Consider the following 21,294-nt stretch of genomic DNA (forward strand, 5'->3'; position numbering starts at 1 on the left):
CAGTACAGGTATGTGTGTTTGTGTTTGGAGAGGGGGCTCCTGGTCCATTACCCTGCCTAGGGTACATTTGACCATGATTTGGCTCTGCTAACAACATTCAACACATAAGTTACAACACTTAAAGAAACGTACAGAAACTGAAAAAAAAAACGTGAAAAGAAACTACATTATTTTACACTAGTGTTTTTTTAATACATTTTAACTGTAACACTGAAACTGCTGTTGCATTTCACGCAATTGAGCATTTAACCGTTAAAAGGTTGGGCACATTTTCATGCTTATTTTCCAAACGTACTCCGTAGTGTTCTTTTGTTGTATTTTCTTGGCATATAACAGTGAGTCGCTGCTATTACAGTAAGTAGAGGGGCTGGTAGTGGCAAAATAGTGAAACTGGTTACTTAAATGTGTAGCGGTCCCCATATGCTAGTAACAGCAATATACCACAACGCGTTCCTGTATTACGGTAATTTTCTTGCGTGTACGTTGTTGCTGTTACACCATTTAAGCGTGGCCGCTACTTCCAGTAGCAATATTAATTAAACAGCTAAATTGCACATGTAGAAGTAGAGGGGCAGCAGCCTTATGATACGCACGTTTTCTTCTCTTTCTAGCACTAATTCTAGCTCAGCAGTATAGCAGCAAAACAGATCCGAAACTGACTGGCACACGTCATTGATACTGTCAGTCATCTATGCCGGTACTGTCAGTAATGGAGTTCGCGCTCACATCCACTATCACCGTTATTTTAATCTAAAAAAATATAGACAACTGCCATTTTCGTCAAGTATGTTTAATCCACGTGATAGTTTGCATTAACCAGTACAACAAAACACATATACAATTGCTCGAAAGCGTCTTAATATGGTTGATAACTTCATGATAAGCACGGATCCATATATTACTAGCTCTGTTTCGTATAGGAACAATTGACACAGAGACAAGAAGTGACGTTATGTATTTCTTCCGGTACGTCTGGAAGCCTGAAGTTTCGCTCTTGTTTGTAATGTCAGGGCAGTTTCTCAAATATTGCTATTTTTAGTTTGAATTATGTATCTTTGTGGAGCTTAAAAACATGATTTTGTTATACGAGGATAGTCAAAGAAACGATTATATTTTACATGGGCGATAACGTGTTGTTTGTTTACACTTTGATGGAGGATTTTTAATAGCTTGCATTGTTTTAAGGAAGGGCACTTGAACTTGACTGGCCAATAAAATTCTTGCATTTTCAAATGGAAATGAAACTGTCGCCACCAGTCTTTACGATGGGGCTGTGTGCCACTGTTGTTATTTCTCTGTAAAGTAGTATGTTGTTAACCATTGGTGGATCGAACATTTAGCCAGCTTCGCCTGGACGATTTCTGAAAAATATCTTTTGGATTTTCATGGAGGAGGCTGCTGGTTACGTGTATAAAGCTGCTAGTGAAGGTCGTGTGTTAACGTTGGCTGCCCTTCTTTTAAACAGAAAGGAGAATGAAATTCGATATCTGCTCAGTTACGTGACCCAGCATGGTGGACAGCGCTCAACCCCACTTATTATTGCAGCCCGAAATGGGCACACTAAAGTGGTCCGCTTACTTTTAGAACACTATCACGTTGATACGCAGCAAACAGGAACAGTGAGATTTGACGGGTATGTATTACTTTGGCAGAAATGTAAACGACCTGATTGGTGTTAAAACAAGATGAAGTAATAAAACTATGTAATGCTTTTATTTCTGAACATTAACAACCGTAACCTTCTTTAAAAGGTCATGCTACAGGGTCAGAAATGGGTTTGCTTTGTTGCTTTTCTGAAGAGCAAACTTTCAACCGGTAGGCTCATAGGTTTAACGGTCCTAGAGCCCTTACAAGCCTAGCCATATTTATCCCGAGTTGTCCCAACTGGTGGTGGTTAGGTCTGTGGTAGTCAATACCGACTTCCTCTGTCCAGGAGGGACATGGACGCAGGTCTTTTTCTGTCAGTTTGAAGCTCGCTCCAGAGAAGTGGCAGTCTCTGGGAGATGTATCTAAGTTCTAGCATGAGTAGTTCATGTCAGAGGCTAGGATAAGATCCCTGGAGCGATTGAGCCTTGTGCAGTTTGATTTACGAATGTGTAGCATTTCCATCAGGGCTGGGTCAGAGACTGCCCTGTAAGGCAGGCACAGGTCACCCCTTGGCAACCAGTAGGAAACAGTACAGTGACAGGGCTTTCGGTCTTTGCATTTAAGATTTGTTTTGTGCAACCTGTAGGGCTTTCAGTCTTTCCATTTAAGATTTGTTTTGTGCAACCTGTAGGGCTTTCAGTCTTTCCATTTAAGATTTGTTTTGTGTACCCTGTAATTTTTTGGTGAGAAATCTCTGTGGTCTCAGGTCTCTGGTGAAGTACATGCAAAAGGGACCATTGTACTCGATTATTGGTATGATGAGGGCTGAATATTGTGGAATTATAACATTTTTGGATATAGATGTGATGTTTTTACTTATAAGATGTGGCATATCGAAGGATTTCCTTACTACTGTGGATAGGTGGGCAAAATTCAGATTGCTATCAACCTGAGTACCCAAATCACATACCACCGGGTCTACACTTAGAGAGGGAATGTAATTGACAGGGATATGGTCTTTCCAAAAGGGAATAATGATTTTTTTTTTTTTTTTGCATTTAGCTTTAATCTGTGTCTTTGGCTGCATTTACCCTGTCTGCAGAATGTTAACATTGTTGGGGACCCAGTGATCGCTCCCAATTTGCAATAGTCGGCGAACTTGGTCAGCCACAGGCTGTCCATATTTGCCTGGACTTCTGAGAAATAAATTCTGAACAGTGATGGGGCCCAGCACAGAACCCTGCGGTACGCCACTGGTGAGACTGGTCTTTTGCTAGTGTTGAAGTCGCCCATTTTGACAGTATGTGCCCTGTTGATGAGCCAGTTGGCTATCTCTCTGGTAATGAAGGGATTAATTCTCAGTTGGAAGAGTTTCTCGATTATAGCCGAGTGCAGGATTGTGTCATACGCCTTTGCTAGGTGGTATGCACTGTCTTTCTCTCATCCATGGCCTTGGTGACTTTCTTGAAGAAATCAACCATGTTTGACAGGCATGATCTACCTTTGGTGAATCCAAACTAGGTTGGGTCCAGAGTTTGGAGATTACCCATGCCCTTGTTAATAAGGTCCATGATGATTCTTTCCATGTCCTTGCAGATGAGGCTAGTAAACCTTATGGGCCTTTACTTCCAAGGGTCGGTTGATGGTCCCCCTTTGTGTAGATGGATTACTGTTGCCTTCTTCCATTCTACTGGAACATAGCCAGTTCCCAGGCTGTGGTTAAGCAGGGATCAAGTCAGTCTGCTAGGTCGTGTTTTAAGTTGTTTAAAAGGCAACCTGGGATGTTTTCTGGTCCCATCAATGCCATGTTTTTGGCCTTGGAGAGCACTGAGATGACCTGCCATCTGGAGATAAGCTGAGGAATGGTGGCAGGTATACTTTGCGGGATGACCGAAGGGGACAGGGGGTGAAGTTTGTCAGATAGCAGTAGTTTGGCTATTACCTCCAACTGAGTATGGGTAGTGCCATCCACAACCTGTTCATTGCATAGTTAGGTATTCCCTTTTAGATTTTGGCCAAAGTTAGTGTCTTGTAGACCACGTGTTGACTGGGGTAGAACACCGATCCTAATAGATCATATTCAAGCTCTTCAACAGTCAAAATTAAAAGCAGGCAAATGAAAAATAAAGTTTATACCTTGCACAGTTATGTGTAGTATTTATAGTTAGTAGGTATATATTTTTAATATTTTATTTTAGTTGAATTTAACAGAGAAGAGCAGTGATCGTAAATGATGTACTTTAGTCTCCGCTTGGGATAGGATTGTATAGTAGAATAATGTGATTCTTCTTTTGGCTTTTGGGATTAAAATGCATTATTTTATAGATGTATAGTTTATATTTATATCTGTGTGCATATGTACAATATTCATTGAGTTGCAGTAAATGCATACAAATAAATACTTGACTAAGCTATCTAGTGAAAGGGTTATGACTGAGAGGAGAGGGTTGACTGTGAGTTTGGAGAAATAGTGGTGGATTTAGGTAATGTGATTGGACACATGGAGATAATGGAGAACACTGGACCACACCTATGTTTTACGTAGCTGTCAGAATGTTATGTCGGTAGTGTATTTTGACAGCTGCCATCATAACATTATAACCTTTTTTTGATGTGTTATCAGATACAAAAAAATGGGGAATTTCTTATAGAAATGTGAGATTATGCAGGGCAAGACCATACCTGCAACCAGAGTAAAGGACTGAGCTTTTCTTTTTTGCAAAAATAAAAGCATGCTGTTGTAAAGTTTGAGTTGCTTCTACTGTTTCATATACTGCTAAGGTATTTCAGATAGAAAATAAGAAACTCGGGGAAATTATGTTTGCTCTAAAGTCTTGGGTCATTTGAGATTTTTCATGTTTTTCCCAGGGCACAATTAGTAGGGATGTCATCTTTCCAAAAGGGAATAATGATGATTTTCTTTTTTTGCATTTAGCTTTAATCCATGGCTTTGGCTATGTTAACCCCGTCTGCAGTATGTTAACATCGCTAGGGACTCTGTGATCGCTCCCAATTTTGCAGTAGTCTGTGAACAAATAGGAGCTGTCTTGTACAAAATGGGACTGGCAGTAACCCTATTACTGCCTAGCTCTGGAATAAATACCATTGCTTTGGTGTTGTGGTAAATGTTACTTCATGCTGAAAGACCTGTAGTTGACTAGGTGACTTATGACTGCAGAGACTTGGGGCAGTCACCAACAGAGATTACTCCATCCTGCCTTGAAATTTCTTCTGTAATAACCCTTCAAAGTGAAGATGAGACTGCTAAACTAGAGTACTTTACCACAGGAAGACTAGTATCCAAGGGCAGGCTCCCTTTCCTCCTCCTGTTTAATTGCAAACAGCAGTCCGTCAACATACCCTTAGTAACACACATTTCCAGCTTACTTTATTATTAAAACAAAAGCTTGTCCTTAGCACCTATGCAGATGTACCCTATAAGTGACTTAGTCAAATAGTGGAACTTGCCACACCTTCTTCTAAGTGGAAGGGTGGCTGTAGAATTTAATCAAAGGTTTTATATTCAGCATCTTAATCCAGTAACTATATTAGGGTGTAGTGTTAAGAGACAGGGGTGGGGGGTAGGACATTTCAGGATGGTTTATTTATTTATTTTTTTTATCATAAGGAAGGAAAGTAATAAGTGACCCTATAGGAAGTGGTACCATCAGTAATGAAAATTACTGCCTTGTGTAACACATCACTTCCTATTCTGGATCTGCACTTATGCAAGGTCCAGTGTTTTCCATTATCACCACAGCCATTATATTTCCATTTAACTGTTTTCAGTTCTGAATGGAATTTAGGGTAAGAGAATGTTTGTTTGTTTAAAATGTAATGGGATTGATTCCCAAGTTAAGGGTGTAGTTAAGTGAAGCAGTGATATTTGCATTAGAGTTTTGTTGGAGAGGCCTATACTGCAGATGCTGAATGATCTGTGTTTCTGAGGTTGTGGGATGGTGGATTTTCTAATTAATTTAAATGCTAGTAGGGAGAAAGTTTGGTTGCAAAGAAGTTCAAAAAGGTGAGAGCAGAACAGCAGGTCATCTGTTTGACTGGTGACGGTCTTGTTTTTTGTAATGTTTTATAGTTGCATTTCTGTTTTGGTGAGAGCACGGTGAACCTGCAGATTTTACTAGTAAGTGTTTGAATAAGTGAGGAGATTCTTTTTGAACATGGTATTGCTTTTATGAGTGACTACTGAAGAAGGTAGTGGATTGCCCCTGAAAAGAAGAGCTGTTGTGACAGTTGATGTGTTGGGTCCCATTCATATGATCGAACTTTCAAAAGTTCGACTTTCATATGGCCGAAACCATATGATCGAAGTTTAACTTCGAGTATTCTTAACAGAGATCTCCACACAGCGCGGAATGGGAAGAATTCCCCATAGTGCGATATCTGAGTTGGTGTATATATATAAATAAGGGGTGTTGGGGGGGGTGCAAGGGGGCTTGCCCCCCTGCTGAAAACTCTACAGGTAATTTTATTTACTTATTTTTTACTTTTTTATTAGATGTTTGAACTTTCAAAAGTTCAGTCATATGGTCTCGGCCGTATGAAAATCGAACTTAGTTTGATCATCTGAAGTAGACCCATTGTGACACCCCCAACCACCTGTAGACATGGGGAAAGGGGGTTGATGATCCACTATCCAGTTCTAAGTCTTGGTTGCAGGGTTCAAACTAGGCATTATTATAGCATATGCAATACTGTCATTGTCAGCAAACAGTTGCATTTCAGCAGTCATAGTTGCAGGAATAACTAGCTAGTATAACTACTCTCTCTTTAAAATTCATATTACAAATAATGAGTATATTCTGCCACACACTCTTCTCTAGCAATAGATTAGCTTTGCATGTACCAGGCTTTCACGTGATCTAAACATAGGGTCCCCATGATGGGATGAAAACCTATAGCAGGTGGTATTGACTTCATTTAGGTTTTACCCAAGCAAGACTCCTTAGATGCAATACTCCTGTATAGTGTAAATATAGGGAATTCCATTTGATTTATATACTGCCAAGTAAGACCTAATTGCAAGAAGGGAATCAATTTTACAGGATACTGCCTTTTAGCTACTTAAAAGTGCAGTGAAAAACTATTTGCCCCCTTCCTGATTTCTTATTTCTTTGCATGTTTTTCACACTTAAATGTTTCAGATCATCAAACAAATTTAAATATTAGACAAAGATAAAAACTGAATTTTGTGTTTACATGGGTTAAGTGATGATTTTATTTGTTGAGGAAAACAAACTATCCAAACCTACATGGTCCTGTGTGAAAAAGTAATTGCCCCCCTTGTTAAATCATGAAGTAACTGTGGTTAATCACATTTTTGGGAAAGCTTGAGTTCAATTTCACTAGCCAAACCCGAGCCTGATTACTGCCAGACCTGTTGAATCAAGAGATCAGTTAAATAGAACCTGTCAAAAGTGAAATAGGCCAAAAGATCCCAAAAAGGAATACATCATGCTGTGATCTAAAGTAATTGACATCTGTCAGACTGGAAAAAGTTATAAATCCGTTTCTAAAGCTTTGGGACTCCAGCGAACCACGGTGAGAACCATTATTCACAAATGGAGAAAACATGGAACAGTGGTGAGCCTTCCCAGGAGTGGCCGGCCTGCAAAAATTACCCAAAGAGAGCAACGACGACTCATCCAAGAGGTCACAAAAGAACCCAGAACAAGAGAACTACAGGCCTCACTTGCCTCAGTTAAGGTCAGTGTTCATGACTCAACCATAAGGAAGAGACTGGGCAAGAATGGCATGCATGGTAGTGTTCCAAGGCGAAACCCACTGCTGACCAAAACGAACATAAAGGCTCATCTCACTTTTGCCAAAAAACATCTTGATGATCCCCAAGACTTTGGGGGAAATTATTCTGTGGACTGACGAAACAAAAGTTGAACTTTTTGGGAGGTGTGCGTCCTGTTATATCTGGCGTAAAAGTAGCGCAGCATTTCAGAAAAAGAACATCATGCCAACAGTCAAACATGGTGGTGGTAGTGTGATGGTCAAAGGCTGCTTTACTGCTTCTGGACCTGGTCGACTTGCTGTGATTGATGGAACCATGAATTCTGCTCTCTACCAAAAAATCCTGAAGGAGAATGTCCGGCCATCCGTTTGTGACCTTGAGCTGAAGCGCACTTGGGTTCTGCAGCAGGAAAATGATCCAGAACACACCACCAAGTCCACCTCTGAATGGCTTAAAAAAAAAATAAGGTTTAGGAGTGGCCTAGTCAAAGTCTGGACTTAAATCCAGTTGAGATGCTGTGGCATGACCTTAAAAGGCAGTTCATTCTCGGAAACCCTCCAATATGGTTGAATTAAAACAATTCTGCAAAGAAGAATGGCCCAAAATTCCTCAACAGCGATGTGAAAGACTTGTTGCCAGTTATCGTAAACGCATGATTGCGGTTGTTACTGCTAAGGGTGGCACAACAAGTTATTAGGTTTAGGGGGCAGTTACTTTTTCACGTAGTGGGCGTGTAGGTTTGGATAGTTTTTTTTTCCTTAAATAAAATAGTCACTTAAAAACTGCATTTTGTGTTTACTTGTGTTATCTTGTGTCTAAAATTTATATTTGTTTGATGATCTGAAATATTTAAGTGTGACAAACATGCCAAAAAATAAGAACTCAGGAAGGGGGCAAATACTTTTCCATTGCACTGTATAGCCATAACATTTTGTATTACTCTGCCAGTTTGTGTTGTCTGGGGGCAGTTTAACTGAAATTTCATTAGTCAGGGGAAAACTCTAGTAAAGCAGTGGTACTCTACCCAAAGTATTTGTAAAATAATTTATATTGCAAACTACATGTTAGGTTGTGCATTAGACAGTGTCAGAACATTACATGAATGTCCAGAGCTTTCTTTATCCGGCTTATAACTATGGGACTTCATGACACTTGATTGCAATTCTTCTGGTATATGAATTTCTTGGCTTCGATATTAATGTGAAGTTTGTTTTTGAAAACCGTTAAAGCATACAAACAGACATTTGCTGTGAAGTGTGAGCTTTTAATGTGGTGAGATGACTTGTCCTACTGCCTGTACTGTGTTTTGATTGTATTGATATATACTGCAGTCATGTGTATCTATGTATTTGATTTGAAGCTTTATTCATTTCATTATAGAGCTTTTCTTCATGGGCCTCCTTTGAAAATGGGCTCATTTCGGCCAAGTGGACCATCCTGGCAAACAAATGCAATTAAATAATAAAATAAATTAATTTTAAATACTCCAGGTACAGGCTTTCAGACAGGACTGGTTCATGCAATGCTTTAATGGCAAGATGGAGGTTATCCATTGAGAATAACAGTTCAGCAGTGTATCTACCAGTTTTTTTTGTTTCAGAAAACCATACATTTTCAGTTGTAATTAATCACTAGTCTATCTGGCGGTTTCCACTGTAGTCAGAAAACGGCATTACGCATTTTTAAAATGTGGCTATTTGCATTTCTTGGTGTTCAAAAATAAGCAGTGTTGTTATCACAAGGAGGTATATAATAAGCAGTGCTGTTATCACAAGTAGGTATATTTAAACTTTTTTGTCATCTGGTAAAACGCCAAATGCTTTCCCATACTCATCATGGCTTTAGGACTGGACGTAGCACTAACACTGCCCATTTTCTTCCTGGACACAGTAAATAGATCCCATGATGCTGGCTCCTTTCTCTGCACTCTTTCTTGATCTATCGAAGGCATTTGATACCATTTTCCACTCCCTACTGCTTACTAAACTCTCTCCACTCCCTACTGCTTACTAAACCCTCTAACCTCTGCCTATCACCCCCCACCCTAGAGTGGTTCACTATCTCAGCAGTAGGCAGCAGTCTACCATATGGCAGCATTCTTCCACCCCTTTCATTACTACTAATAATACAGGTGTTCCCCAAGGTTCAGTTCTGGGTCCCCTCCTATTCAGTATATTTGTCAATAACTTTCATAGTACCCTTACCCACAGTACTGTTATCCAGTATGCAGATGACTTAACCATCGTCTGCTCTTCTAAATCTGCCACTGTATTAAACTTCTTACCCAAGAAGGATTTACCTCTACTGAACACTGGATGGCCCTGAATCACCTCGCCCTTAACCCCAATAAAACAAAACTCTTCTTATTTACCCCCATAAAATCTAGCCCTGTTGACAAGTCTCTTACTGTTTTTTCCCTCAACAACACTATCGTTGAAGTTGTCCCTAGTCTCAAATTACTAGGTGTCATCATTGATGACAAATTAACTTTTGACCTTCACATCCACAGCAACATTAAAAAAAAAAAAAAAAAAAAAAAACATCAAAAGCTAGGTGCCCTTTTGTAGGCACAACTATTTCCTTAGCCTGTCTGCTAAAAAGGCCTTGGCTTCATCCTTTCTGCTTCCAGCTCTTCTATACGGTGCCCCCATCCTTACCAACCCACAGTCCTCCTTAAAAAATTAAACTAGACTCTTGCTACAACAAAGTCACTAAATTTGTTACAAATGCAAAATTTTCTACCCACCACTGTTCCCGTCTGCATCAACTACATTGGCTAGAATCCTCCCACCATCTTACTCTTCTACAGTTAACTACAGCCCACAAGATAATCTACCAACTTGAAACCTGCCCTTCCTTCTTGTCCATTCTGACCATGTATCACCCCAATTGTCACCGCAGTTCTGAAAACAAAATATTATTGTCTGTTGAGAAACCCAAACTCTCAGCCGGCCAAATGCTGCATTCTCATGCTGTCTCTGCTCAGGACAATCGGTAGTCCTGCTTCCTTTAAAAAAATCCCTCAAATTACATCTCTCCTCTCACTGGCTATGCTCCTGTACCACAATAAATAACCTCAACACCTGACTTCCCACTCCGGAGCCTCAACCTTCTACAGCATTCCCCTCCTCTTCTCTGTACCATTCTGACTCTCTTTATCTATCATCTTGACTGTACTCTTCCTCCTGCAGCCTTTCTGTCACCTTTTTTCTACCCTGAGCTCAGCTAAAAATTCTACAAACATATTTATACTCATGTGTTACTCTAGAGTATATTACCTGACTGAAAAACATTATTGCTGTTTCTGCTATTACCTTCTTTTCATGTGATAGCATGAGGTATTTTGAGCAGTACTATGTATCAACATGTTTCACTCTTGCATGTAATCAAGGATCACTTGTATGTAATTAATGAAATGATAGTTCTCCTCAAAATGTCCTATGTATTAATATTTTTTTACTTCTGTATGTAATTAATGTGACTCTCTTCTCCCCGGGCCTCCACTAAAACTGGGCTCTTCCTAGGCCCAGTGGACTTTCCCGATTAGCAAGTGTAAGCAATAATAAGTAAATTTGTATCTGCCCCTCACTTTTAGAAAATATTACTGTATTATCGACTTTGCAGTCATCTGCATATTTACTGATTAAAATGTTCGTTTCTTATTTTAAGGTCTGGAAAATATTTTAAACAGAATATATGCCAGCCTCATAGCCCTGTGAGATGTCATCATTGGTTACTTTTTAAAGGTTTTAGAAGACTTCTTTTCAGGACCTGCTGTGTTCTGTTAGTTACCCACTGTCTGACCTAGGGAGTAGCATGCTTTTTTATATTGAGCTTTTGAGCAGTACCTTTGTGCAACAACAAAATAAAAAAGACTTCAGCCAACTCTAGATAGCTGTATGCACGTTGCAGTCTTCATCCAGTGCTGCTGTAACCTTTTCAGAAGGAAAACAGATCCATCAGTTAACACATCTGTACTTGTGAAAGTCAAGGAGAACATTACTAGTTTCTCTGTTTCCTTCTGTCTCCATTTCTTTCACAGTATACTAGTTACTAAATGAGTATTAGTATGGTCCAAGTTATGGTTCTCTTAATGGTAACAATTGTAGTAGCTTGCTGCCAGAGATAAGGAATGTAGCTGTTTACTAAACACTGTTTTTTTTTTTTTTTTTTCCCCTCCTTTCTGCGTATTCATTTTGAACTATTCCTGATGATTGTCAAGTCCTTCTGCTATGAACGTTGAGCTCATTTGTTCCCCTATACTTCAGCCATTGGGGCAACAGTCATCCAGGCAGTTGTGAGCATGCTTTGTGCAGCAGGGGAATTGCTTTGAATGACATGGAGCCTGAAGCCTTTTCTTGCTTAGGAAATCCTTTGAGAGAGTAATATGCAGCATCAGCTAGTTTTGTTTGTTGTGATGTAGGTTAAGGCCCTTCGAATGGGGATTTGTGGTGTTTTGTAGTTGCATGAATATGTAAAAGGTTTTAAGAAGCATATAGTATAGCTCATCCATCCACTGTCATTGCTTTGATGTCCTCATCCTGGCAGCCTGACAGTGAAGGCCATTTGTGTTTCTGAACAGACCCTGCTTCCAGACTGAGGGAGCTACACAGTGGTATTCCCTTACTTGCAAGTCCATCTCCTCAGGGTGTCAGCAAGGGGTGTATTTGTTTTAGGCCCCAACTCCTCCATTTTAGTGACATGTCCATGTGCATGACTGCAGGGACACCTCTGTCCCCTGTTTTATGCATGTGCCCTCTTTGGCATGCAGGGACAGGCGGGGCTTTTTTTCACTGGCATGGGTAGCTGCACCATTTGGCTTTTCTGGAACTGGCATCTTGTTTTCCATTTCACTGGCCTTCTGCGCCAACACTTGAATGTTAGAGAGCATGCTGGGAACTACCACAGTTTCCCATAGTTACAGTTAATCGTTCCAAATAAGTACCAGGTATTCGCAAAATGTAGCACGCTTCTCCTGAGAGGGATAAAGCTCTGATATGAGAAGAATGTTTGTAGCAATCGGGCTGAAAATGAAGGAGGTGGAGTAGGTAGAATAAATTGAGTAAATAATGTAAAGTAGCTGTTTAGATATAGCAGCAGCCCGTGTACCCCCCCCCTCCAAAAAAAAAAACAAAATTGTATTTGGTATTTTACACTGATTCTGCCCATTATGACTACTTGAGGCCATTTGGTCACCGGTATTCTAATCGTATGGAAAATGCAGAAGTGGATGGCCTTACTTATTTACATCTTGGTTTGACAAGTGCATGAGACTTGTTTATTTTTAGGCACACAGCACAGTCTCTTGTGCAACAACACACAATTTCAGTGTTTTGAATGCCTTATCTACTCTCCATTGGTATACAAGACATTTAAGTTTATTTGTAATCCGAACTGGAGTAAGAAAGAGGAGAATACATTTCATATTTATGTATGTATGTATTGGTATTTGTTTACCTGGAAATTCTGACTGAGCAGTGCCCTTTTTCAGCAGAGGGCTGGGGAGCAAAGCTCCATTATTCAAACATCACTTGCATTATTTTGCCTTTACTGTCATTTTCATTTTTGAGCAACATTTCCATTATTCAGACATCCTTGACATCAGTTACATCATTTGCAAACTGTTTTGATTAAAAATAACAGTTACATGGGTTGTATATGAATACGTTTTTTTGTAAATACAGGGAGGTATATGCAGTTCAGAATTTAGAGAAGCCCAAAGAAAGGATGGAGGGGAGGAAACACAAGGAAGACAAATGAGATGGTAGAGGAGGGTATATGCAGCAGAGATGTATGGCACGAGTTTATATAGCTGTAGTAGTACCAGTTTAATCACGGGAGATGCAGGTGCAGTGCCGATTATCTGTTAGGTGTTACTTCAGTTGGCATGTAATGTCTTTCAGGTTGCAAACTGTTCTTAAGTGGAGTGGGATGATCTTCAGTTATTTACAGTGCATTGTGAGTACGGGGAGTATCCTACACTGCTGTTATGTTTAGTTATGGAGAAAATGATCTGTCAGTATAGTGAAGAGGTCCCTTGCTAGTATAAGGTTGAATGATGGAGTGATGACATGAGAATTTTTCAGCGTTGTGTAGTAGTTTGAAGGTTGTAATTGATTGTGAGTACAGCAGAAGACTTTAGTTCGAACCAGATTACTTGTTTTAGAGAGAAGCAGAGATGTGCTATATTGTTGTTTGGTTGCAAATAGGGCTACTTTATTATAGCATTGCTCTAGTTTGGCTTAGTAAGAAAAGTTGAGATTGGTTAGGATAGGAGAGGAATGATAGAGGAATATAATAGGGTGGAGAAAAGAAGTAGCTATGTTTTGTGTAACAGTCAGGCAGTTTATGGAGGCAGCCTATCTTCTGATATGTCTTCATTATGGCTTGCTGAAGGTGGAGATCATACTTCAGGTCAGATTTGCACTGGTCTTGTTGGATGACTGTATGTTAAAGATAATTTTTTGAGAGAGGAGAGATTTGGAGTGAGCCACGGCAGTTTAGCTATTTGTTGGATTCAGGAGGAGTAGTGAGTTCTTGAGCCAAGTTTCTATGGAGGAGAGGGATTTCATGGTGTGTTTGGAGCATGGATAGTGTCTTAACAGTACATGATAGAGTGGAATCAGAGTATTGTACTGTGATGGCTTCTTTGGTGCTATGTTTAGGTCGTTGATAAGTTATTAGTGGTCCTAGGATGGACTCCAGTGGATATAGTCAAATACTGTACCAAAATCCTGCACAGTGGAAATACTTATAACATTTCTAAAACTCATCTTAAAACATCTGTGTAGTTGTTTTATATATCCCTCTTCGACAGAACATTCCCATTCTAGAAGATATTCTAGCCAGGATATCTGAAACAATACAGAACTAAACCATTATCTTGGGGGATAAACAGTTGTCGTGTGTGTGTGTGTGTGTGTGTGTGTGTGTGTGTGTGTGTGTGTGTGTGTGTGTGTGTGTGTGTCTGTGTTGTATCTTTAAGAAGCATTTCACTGTCATCATGTGCATATAAATAGCAAGCATGTGCTAGCTTCAGTGTAATTTTGACAGTGCACCTAGAGAGTGAGCATGTATGAGTGTAATAGCTAGTTTATTTATAAGCTTAACTAAGTCAAAGTTATTAAGCCTCTGATGTGTTTGTACATTATAAAGTTGATTTAACAGAACCCACAAAGGCTCCTCTATTTTATCCTGACTGGAAAAGCAACGTGGTGTCAGAAGTGGGATTCTAGAGACTGCTTTTCAGAGCTACAAGGTGCAGCATTAACGGTGAAGGTAAACTAAGAGAACTGAGCGCAAAAGGGCCAGAAACGAACAAAGGTAATGGAAACTTGTACGAATGACTTATCTTATAAAAAAAAAAGATAAACTGAGCATTACAAGGGCACAAACCTTGTTATTAATCGAGCGAGAGGACAAAAGGTTTATTAAAGTGTTTAAAATTACGATATTTAATAACGCAATTATCAGAAAAGCACATAAGGGGTTTGGAATTACCCCGGAATTGTAAAATAGGCATGTTTAAAGTTTAACGAGCACAAGAAAAAGTGTAATGGGAACGGAAAAAAGATTAAACTAGCAAAACTAATATGATAAGGGCAAAGGGGGCACATTAAGCTTAAATAAAGCAATGCAACTGCATAATTTTTGGCAAAGTACTATGTTTTGGCAAAACTACTATTTTACATTGTGTTGTTTGAAGTATCTTAAAGTGTGCAACATGCTTACAGTGTGTGCTTATTGCTGTGTATTTATTTCGAAGAGTTTATTTGTGTGCAGGTTGCAACTATTTCGTGAAGTACAGTCAAAATACAGCCATTTCGAAAAGTTTCTTGTGCTGGCCATTGAGCACCCCTTTTCAACCACAGTACTGGCTTCATTCCAGCAGAGTGGAGAACCGCCTTTGTCATCCCCTTGCACAAAGGTGGTGCCACTACTGACCCTGGAAACTATCGCCCCATTAGCTTGACAAGCCTGATCTGTAAAGCCGTAGAGCATATTATGGATCTCATAAACGAGCACATAGGCAATCTCTAAACACATGACCCCACCCAGTTCGGATTCGTCAAGGGCAGATCTTGCCTGTTGAATCTGGTGGACTTTTTTGAGACAGTCACCAAAGGCCCTGGATGAGGGAAAGCCAGTACACACAGCTTACCTTGACTTGGCCAATGATCCCCCACTCGGGCATCATCGAAAAGCTAACACAACTTGGCGTAAATCCCTATCTCAGGTGGGTGGCCAACTGGCTCGCCGACAGGACCCTCAAAGTCAAAATAGGCACCTCCACCTCTGCTAGACCTGTCACTAGTGGAGTTCCTCAAGGTTCTGACCTGGGGCACCCACTGTTTGGCATCTATTTCTCTGAGGTACAGGCGAAGACAAAAGGCCTGTGACTGACCAAGTTTGCCGACGACTGTAAGTTGGGTGATGTCATTGATTCCTCAAATGATGTTAACATACTACAAGAGGGTCTCACAGCACCTGATGACTGGCAAAGTCATGGCCTCAAGCTAAATGCAAAAAAATGTATCATTATACCATTCGGAAAAACATGACCCCTGCTGATTTACCACATCAATGGCAACCCCCTAAGCACACAACCTGTGGTGAGAGACCTGGGCACTCTGCCACTACATGATGGTCAAATGTGTAGTGGCAATCGACTAGTGATCAGAAAAGCCTTTTACTTGGTTCATCTCATAAGTAAAGGGACTACATCCAGAAAAAAGGGCATTATCTCTCTACTCCTCCATCATTTGACCAATAATTTGAGTATAACGCCATGTTTGGGATGTACCTATCCAAACATCTGGACCAACTGGAAAGGCCACTGAAATACCTCGCAAAGAGAATCCATGGCCTCCAACACCTGTCCTATGCAGTCTCAAATCACTATTACTCTACTCTACTCTAACTTTGTACCGTACAGATTGATCAGGGGTGATGTGTCTCACCTACAAGGCAATCTCTGTGCCTGCCCTACTAGAGATGCTCCATTTCCGTAAGTCTAACTCCTCACGCACTACTTGCTTAAAAGGCCTGAACCTAATATGTGACATTAACAAAGCATGCTGGAGAGACAGGTTTGTTTCCCAGAGGCTGCCCTGTCTCTGGAATAAACTTACCATACACGTCACTGAGCGCTGACGTGCAAGCTTGAGTGGATGGGAAACCACAAATTTGTCCCAGGGGTTCCACTTGTGTCCCTCATTGACATGGGTGACAGGTGCTGATTGACGTTTATTTTGGGGGATAAACTCTTGACTTGGTAAGGACCCAATGGCCATTAGCCTAGTAACCTCCTATGATGGGTGTGTCTATTAAAGTGCTGCCATTACAGGGTGTCTCTTGCACTGTTAGGAGTTATTTAGCAAAGTGCAGCCATTTTGGGGACAGTTTGTGTGCTGTGCACGGTTTATTTGCAAAGTGAAGTTATTTGAAATGCTTCTTATAATGATAAGAGGTGATTTCTTACAGTACAGTTATTTCGAGAGTACTCTGTGCCCGAGAGTCATTTTGCAAAGTTAATTTATTCAGAGGCATGTTGTGCTATTGGGCATAGTTAAAAATACTAGCATACATTTCTGGCATAGGTGTATGTATTTGTGCGTACTTGCAAAAGCCTTCACTGGTATGTGCTAATATGGCAGACAGATTTTGAAAAGCATCGCCACTTGTATTTGATCAGAATATTGCAGAGAATTGGAGAATATTTGAGCAAGAGTATATTTTTATACAAGCAGCTTATTCTGAGATACACACACCAGGGCATTCATCTTGCTTAAACCTAGCTGGGTCAGAGGCCATTGAAAGAGCGCATTCATTTGTGTGTGCACCAGCAGTGTATGAGGGAGAAGGTGAAAACTGTTGTATTATTGTACAGGCTAAATCAAGGGAAGACCCTGAGTGTTTGAAACACAAATTCAGGGAAATGTGTAATCCCTAGACAAATATTACATTAGAGAGGCATTTGTTTTACACGAGATCAGAAACCAGGGGAAACTTTTGCAGCTTACATTCCTGGCCTGAGAAACAAAACTAAAACGTGTCTGTTTGGTGTCTTAAAAGATGAGTCGGTAAAGTACAGGTGTGTGTGTGTGTGTGTGTGTGTGTGTGTGTGTGTGTGTGGTAATAGTGCTACAGTGAAAAGATTTTGCTTCGTGACCGTGACTGAGCAAAGCTGTTGAGATTTGTCAAATCCATGAAGTTAGAGAAAGGCACACAAGTATGCTTGTGAGTGATAAGAGCATGTTTTCAGCAGGCTCCAGAGCAAAAGTAGACAGCATGCAACACATGGCTAGCAGAAGTAGGCCTAAGCACATGGTAGCTGCTACCTCTGCAGGCTCCCTGGGTAAAACTGGTAGTTTTCCAGCAAGTTCTAAGAAAAGGACATGCTCAGTGCAGTACACGGGTGAGTCAGCAAAACTCAAATCCAGCTTTATTGTTGATTGTTGCAGTTGTGGTGCCAGTCATAAATCTAAGAGAAAAATGCTTAGCATTTGGTCAGTGATGCCACAAAAAAAAAAAAAAAATAGAACCATTTTGAGAAGTTGTGCAAATCCAGTAAATATCGCACAGTTATAAAGAAGGGTCAGTCAGAAAAGCAAATCATTTGGAGAGCTGTAATTCTACTTTCTACATAGATGGTGCATCAGTAATTGGTGAAAAGGTTGATGCACTGTATTTGTTGGCAACGAGGTCTTTTGTACTGTCCAGATCAATGGTAAATCCACTGAGCGTAAATTGGATCAATGGTAAATCCACTGAGCATAAATTGGACACTGGCTCAAAGTGTAATATTATATCAGCAGACACATTTGCTAAGGTATAGAACTGGTGAACTGCTCAGTGTGGCTAGTTGTGTGAAATTTGTTGCTTATGGAAGTGAAGAAATTCGGACCAAAGGCTCAGTAGTGCTTTCATGTTATTTGGGTAGGAACTGTTACAACTTGTTATTCTATGTAGTCCGAAGACCTGTGCGGTCATTATTGGGTCTCTGAGACCGAGAATGAATTTGCTATCCTTTACCAAATAAGTTCATATACGCACATATCCTAGTTCTAATTTTACTGAAGCTATTTTCTCAGAGTATGTTGATGTTTTCGAGTTGGGTAAAATTCCAGTTGTGCAATCTGTGAAGTTAGACACAAAGGTCAGTCCAGCGGTCAGACTGGCAAGAAAAGTTCCGATAGCTATGCACGATAAAGTTAAAGCTTAGTTGGATAAAATGGTGCAGCAAGGTGCGATTTTGTTCAGTCACAGAACCAACTGAATGGGTGTCGTCCATTGTAGCAGCCCACAAAAAAGGCACAGACGAAATCAGAATATGTATTGACCCAAGAGATTTGAACAAAGTATTAGAGACCATATCATCCAGTGTGTACAGTTGAGAAAGTCAAAGCCCTAATACCAAATGCCACTGTTTTTTTTCTGTCTTGGATGCAAAAGTTCACTTTGGCAAGTAATGCTTGATCGCAAATCCTCATTACTGACTACTTTGAGTACACCATTTAGCAGATACAGATTCCTCAGGATGCCATTTGGAATACATTCTGCAAGTGAAGTCTTTCAGTGTGCAGTGGAGCAAATTTTTCAGGTTATCCTTGTGCCATAATAGTAGATGATTTATTGGTTAAAGGCAATGGTGAAGCAGAGTATGACAGAAACCGTAAGAGAGTTCTAGACCGAGCACGTGAAGTGAACTTAAAGCTCAATTCTCAATTGCAAATTCAGATTACCAGAAGTTACATATGCAGGTCATTTATTTATTTACTAGCACTGGCTTGCAGCCAGACCTGTCCAAGCAAGCAGCCATTCTTGAGATGCCTGCTCGAGGTAATGTTCAAATTCTACAGCGTTTTCTTGGCACGGTCAACTATTTAGGCAAGTTTGTACCAGACTTCATTGAGTTGACAGCACTTTTGAGAGAGCTGACGTGCATAAATGTTATGTGATCTTGGCTGGAACAGCAACAAAAAGCATTTGAAAACCTTAAACAGAAAATTGCCATCCCACCTACATTCAGATACTATGATGTCAGTAAACCAGAAATTCTTTCCTGTGATGCTTCAAAGTTTGGTTTTGGTACAGTTCTTCTTCAAGGGGGTGGACCAGTAGCCTATGCATCTAGATCTCTTACCCACACTGAAATGCAGTATGCTCAAATTGAGAGACCTTTTGGCAATAGTATTTGCACATTCAAAGTTTCATGATTTATATCTGTGGTTGAGCTATTCGGATTCAAACTGACCACCAACCTCTAGTTACTGTTTTAAAGCCTATGCATTCAGCTCCATTGAGATTACAAAAATGATGCTCAAATTGCAAAAGTACAACTTCAAAATGGTCAATACAAAAGGCAAACTTCTTTATATGGCTGATATCTAGATTGCCCAGAAATACAATGGAACAGCTTCATGCAGAGAAGTTTGACTTTGATGTCATGGAAGTGCATACATTTTCTACCATGAGACTTTGAGCTGAGAGATCATACAAAGACTGATACTCTTTTGAAAAAGCTCAACCATTACATTAATGTTGGATGGCCGTCAAAGCAATCTAGTGTACCACCATGCAAATTTATTTTCCTTACAGAGATGAGATGTTGATGAAAGATGGCATTATTTTCAAAGGTTCTACATTTGTTGTTCCTGCTTCCTTACTACATTAATGTATCCAGATTTTACGTCATGGTCACCCAGGTTCTGAATCTACCAAAAGAAGGGTGAGAGGACTAGTATTTTGGCATTCTCTGTCAAAAGACATTGATAGAATATTTTCTTCTTGTTCGGTATGCAATAGCACTAAACTGCATTTGTAACAAGAACCACTTCAGCTAAGTCAAGTTCTTGAACTACCTTAGTCATCAGTAGCCACTGATTTGTATTTGAGTGGAGCAATCCGCATTACATAGTGTTGGTAGACTCTTATTCAAATTGGTTTGAGATTTCTTAGTAGACTCTTATTCAAATTGGTTTGAGATTCCTTAGTAAATCAATCTGACATCCACTGCTGTTATTACCAAGTTGAAATGTAATTTCAAAGTCTGTGGTAGTCCACACACAATTATTTATGACAATGGTACCAGATTTGCTAGTCAGTTGTTTCAGAAATTTGCAAAAGAATAGGGTTTTGTACATCTTAATAGTAGTCTAGAGTATCCACAGTCAAATGGACTAGCTGAATGTACAGTACAGTGTGTAAAACAGTTGCTGTAGAAATCAAATCATGATAATTCCAATGTCTTTTTCAATTTACTTAATCTCAGAAACATACCCTGTGATGATATACTTGGCTCACCTGCTTAAAGACTTCTATCTGGGCAAATCAGACCAACATTGTGTATTAGTTCAAGTTTGTTGAGGCATAAAGCTAAGAACAACAGGACAATTAGAGCTCAGCTTTTCAGAAAGCATTCTTTACAGAAGTCCAGTTATGACAAATCGAACAGATTTCTTCATCCATTGAATGGAGAGACAGACTGCGAAAAGGTTTTGACTGGATTGTTCAAGTAACAGGTATATGTTCTGAGCAGAGATCCTACTTCGTAGAATCTGAGGGTATGGAGTACAGGACATCTTCCTGTACCAGAATCGATGTCGCAGCATTGTTCCTGTGATACATATTCTAGATCTCAGAGCAATCCAGACAATGTTCCTGTTGCAGAACGTGTCTTACCTTCTACTTCTGTTCCCGATGTCCCCAAAAGTTGAACTTTCAGCAGAGGCAGCCCCAGTTGCTAGACCTAATTAAAATTTCTATGTCACGTGATTTGGTCGTATTTCCAGACCTAGTGTGAAATACACAGCAACTTAGACATAATTGTATGTATTTAGTTCTGCATTATTGCATGAATTATTTGTGTCAATTGCATGTCCGTCAAAAGAGGGAGAATGTAGAATTGTGTGTGTGTCTTTTATCTTTAAGATGCATTTCAAGGTCAG

The 21,294-nt window shown here is 40.0% G+C and overlaps 1 protein-coding gene across 1 annotated transcript in view; it reads left to right on the forward strand.

Annotated features, from left to right (window-relative positions):
• The first annotated feature begins 912 nt into the window (after window positions 1-912).
• FEM1B (fem-1 homolog B) overlaps window positions 913-21,294 on the forward strand; it is an 83,848-nt gene continuing 63,466 nt past the window's right edge. The window contains exon 1 of the mRNA XM_044077668.1: window positions 913-1,633. Within this exon, the coding sequence (XP_043933603.1) occupies window positions 1,386-1,633 (248 nt within the window). The 5' untranslated portion in view covers window positions 913-1,385. The remainder of the gene's footprint in view (window positions 1,634-21,294) is intronic.

Source organism: Protopterus annectens, chromosome 7.part0, assembly GCF_019279795.1.
Source record: "Protopterus annectens isolate FY-2018-M chromosome 7.part0, PAN1.0, whole genome shotgun sequence".
Lineage (NCBI taxonomy): Eukaryota > Metazoa > Chordata > Ceratodontiformes > Protopteridae > Protopterus > Protopterus annectens.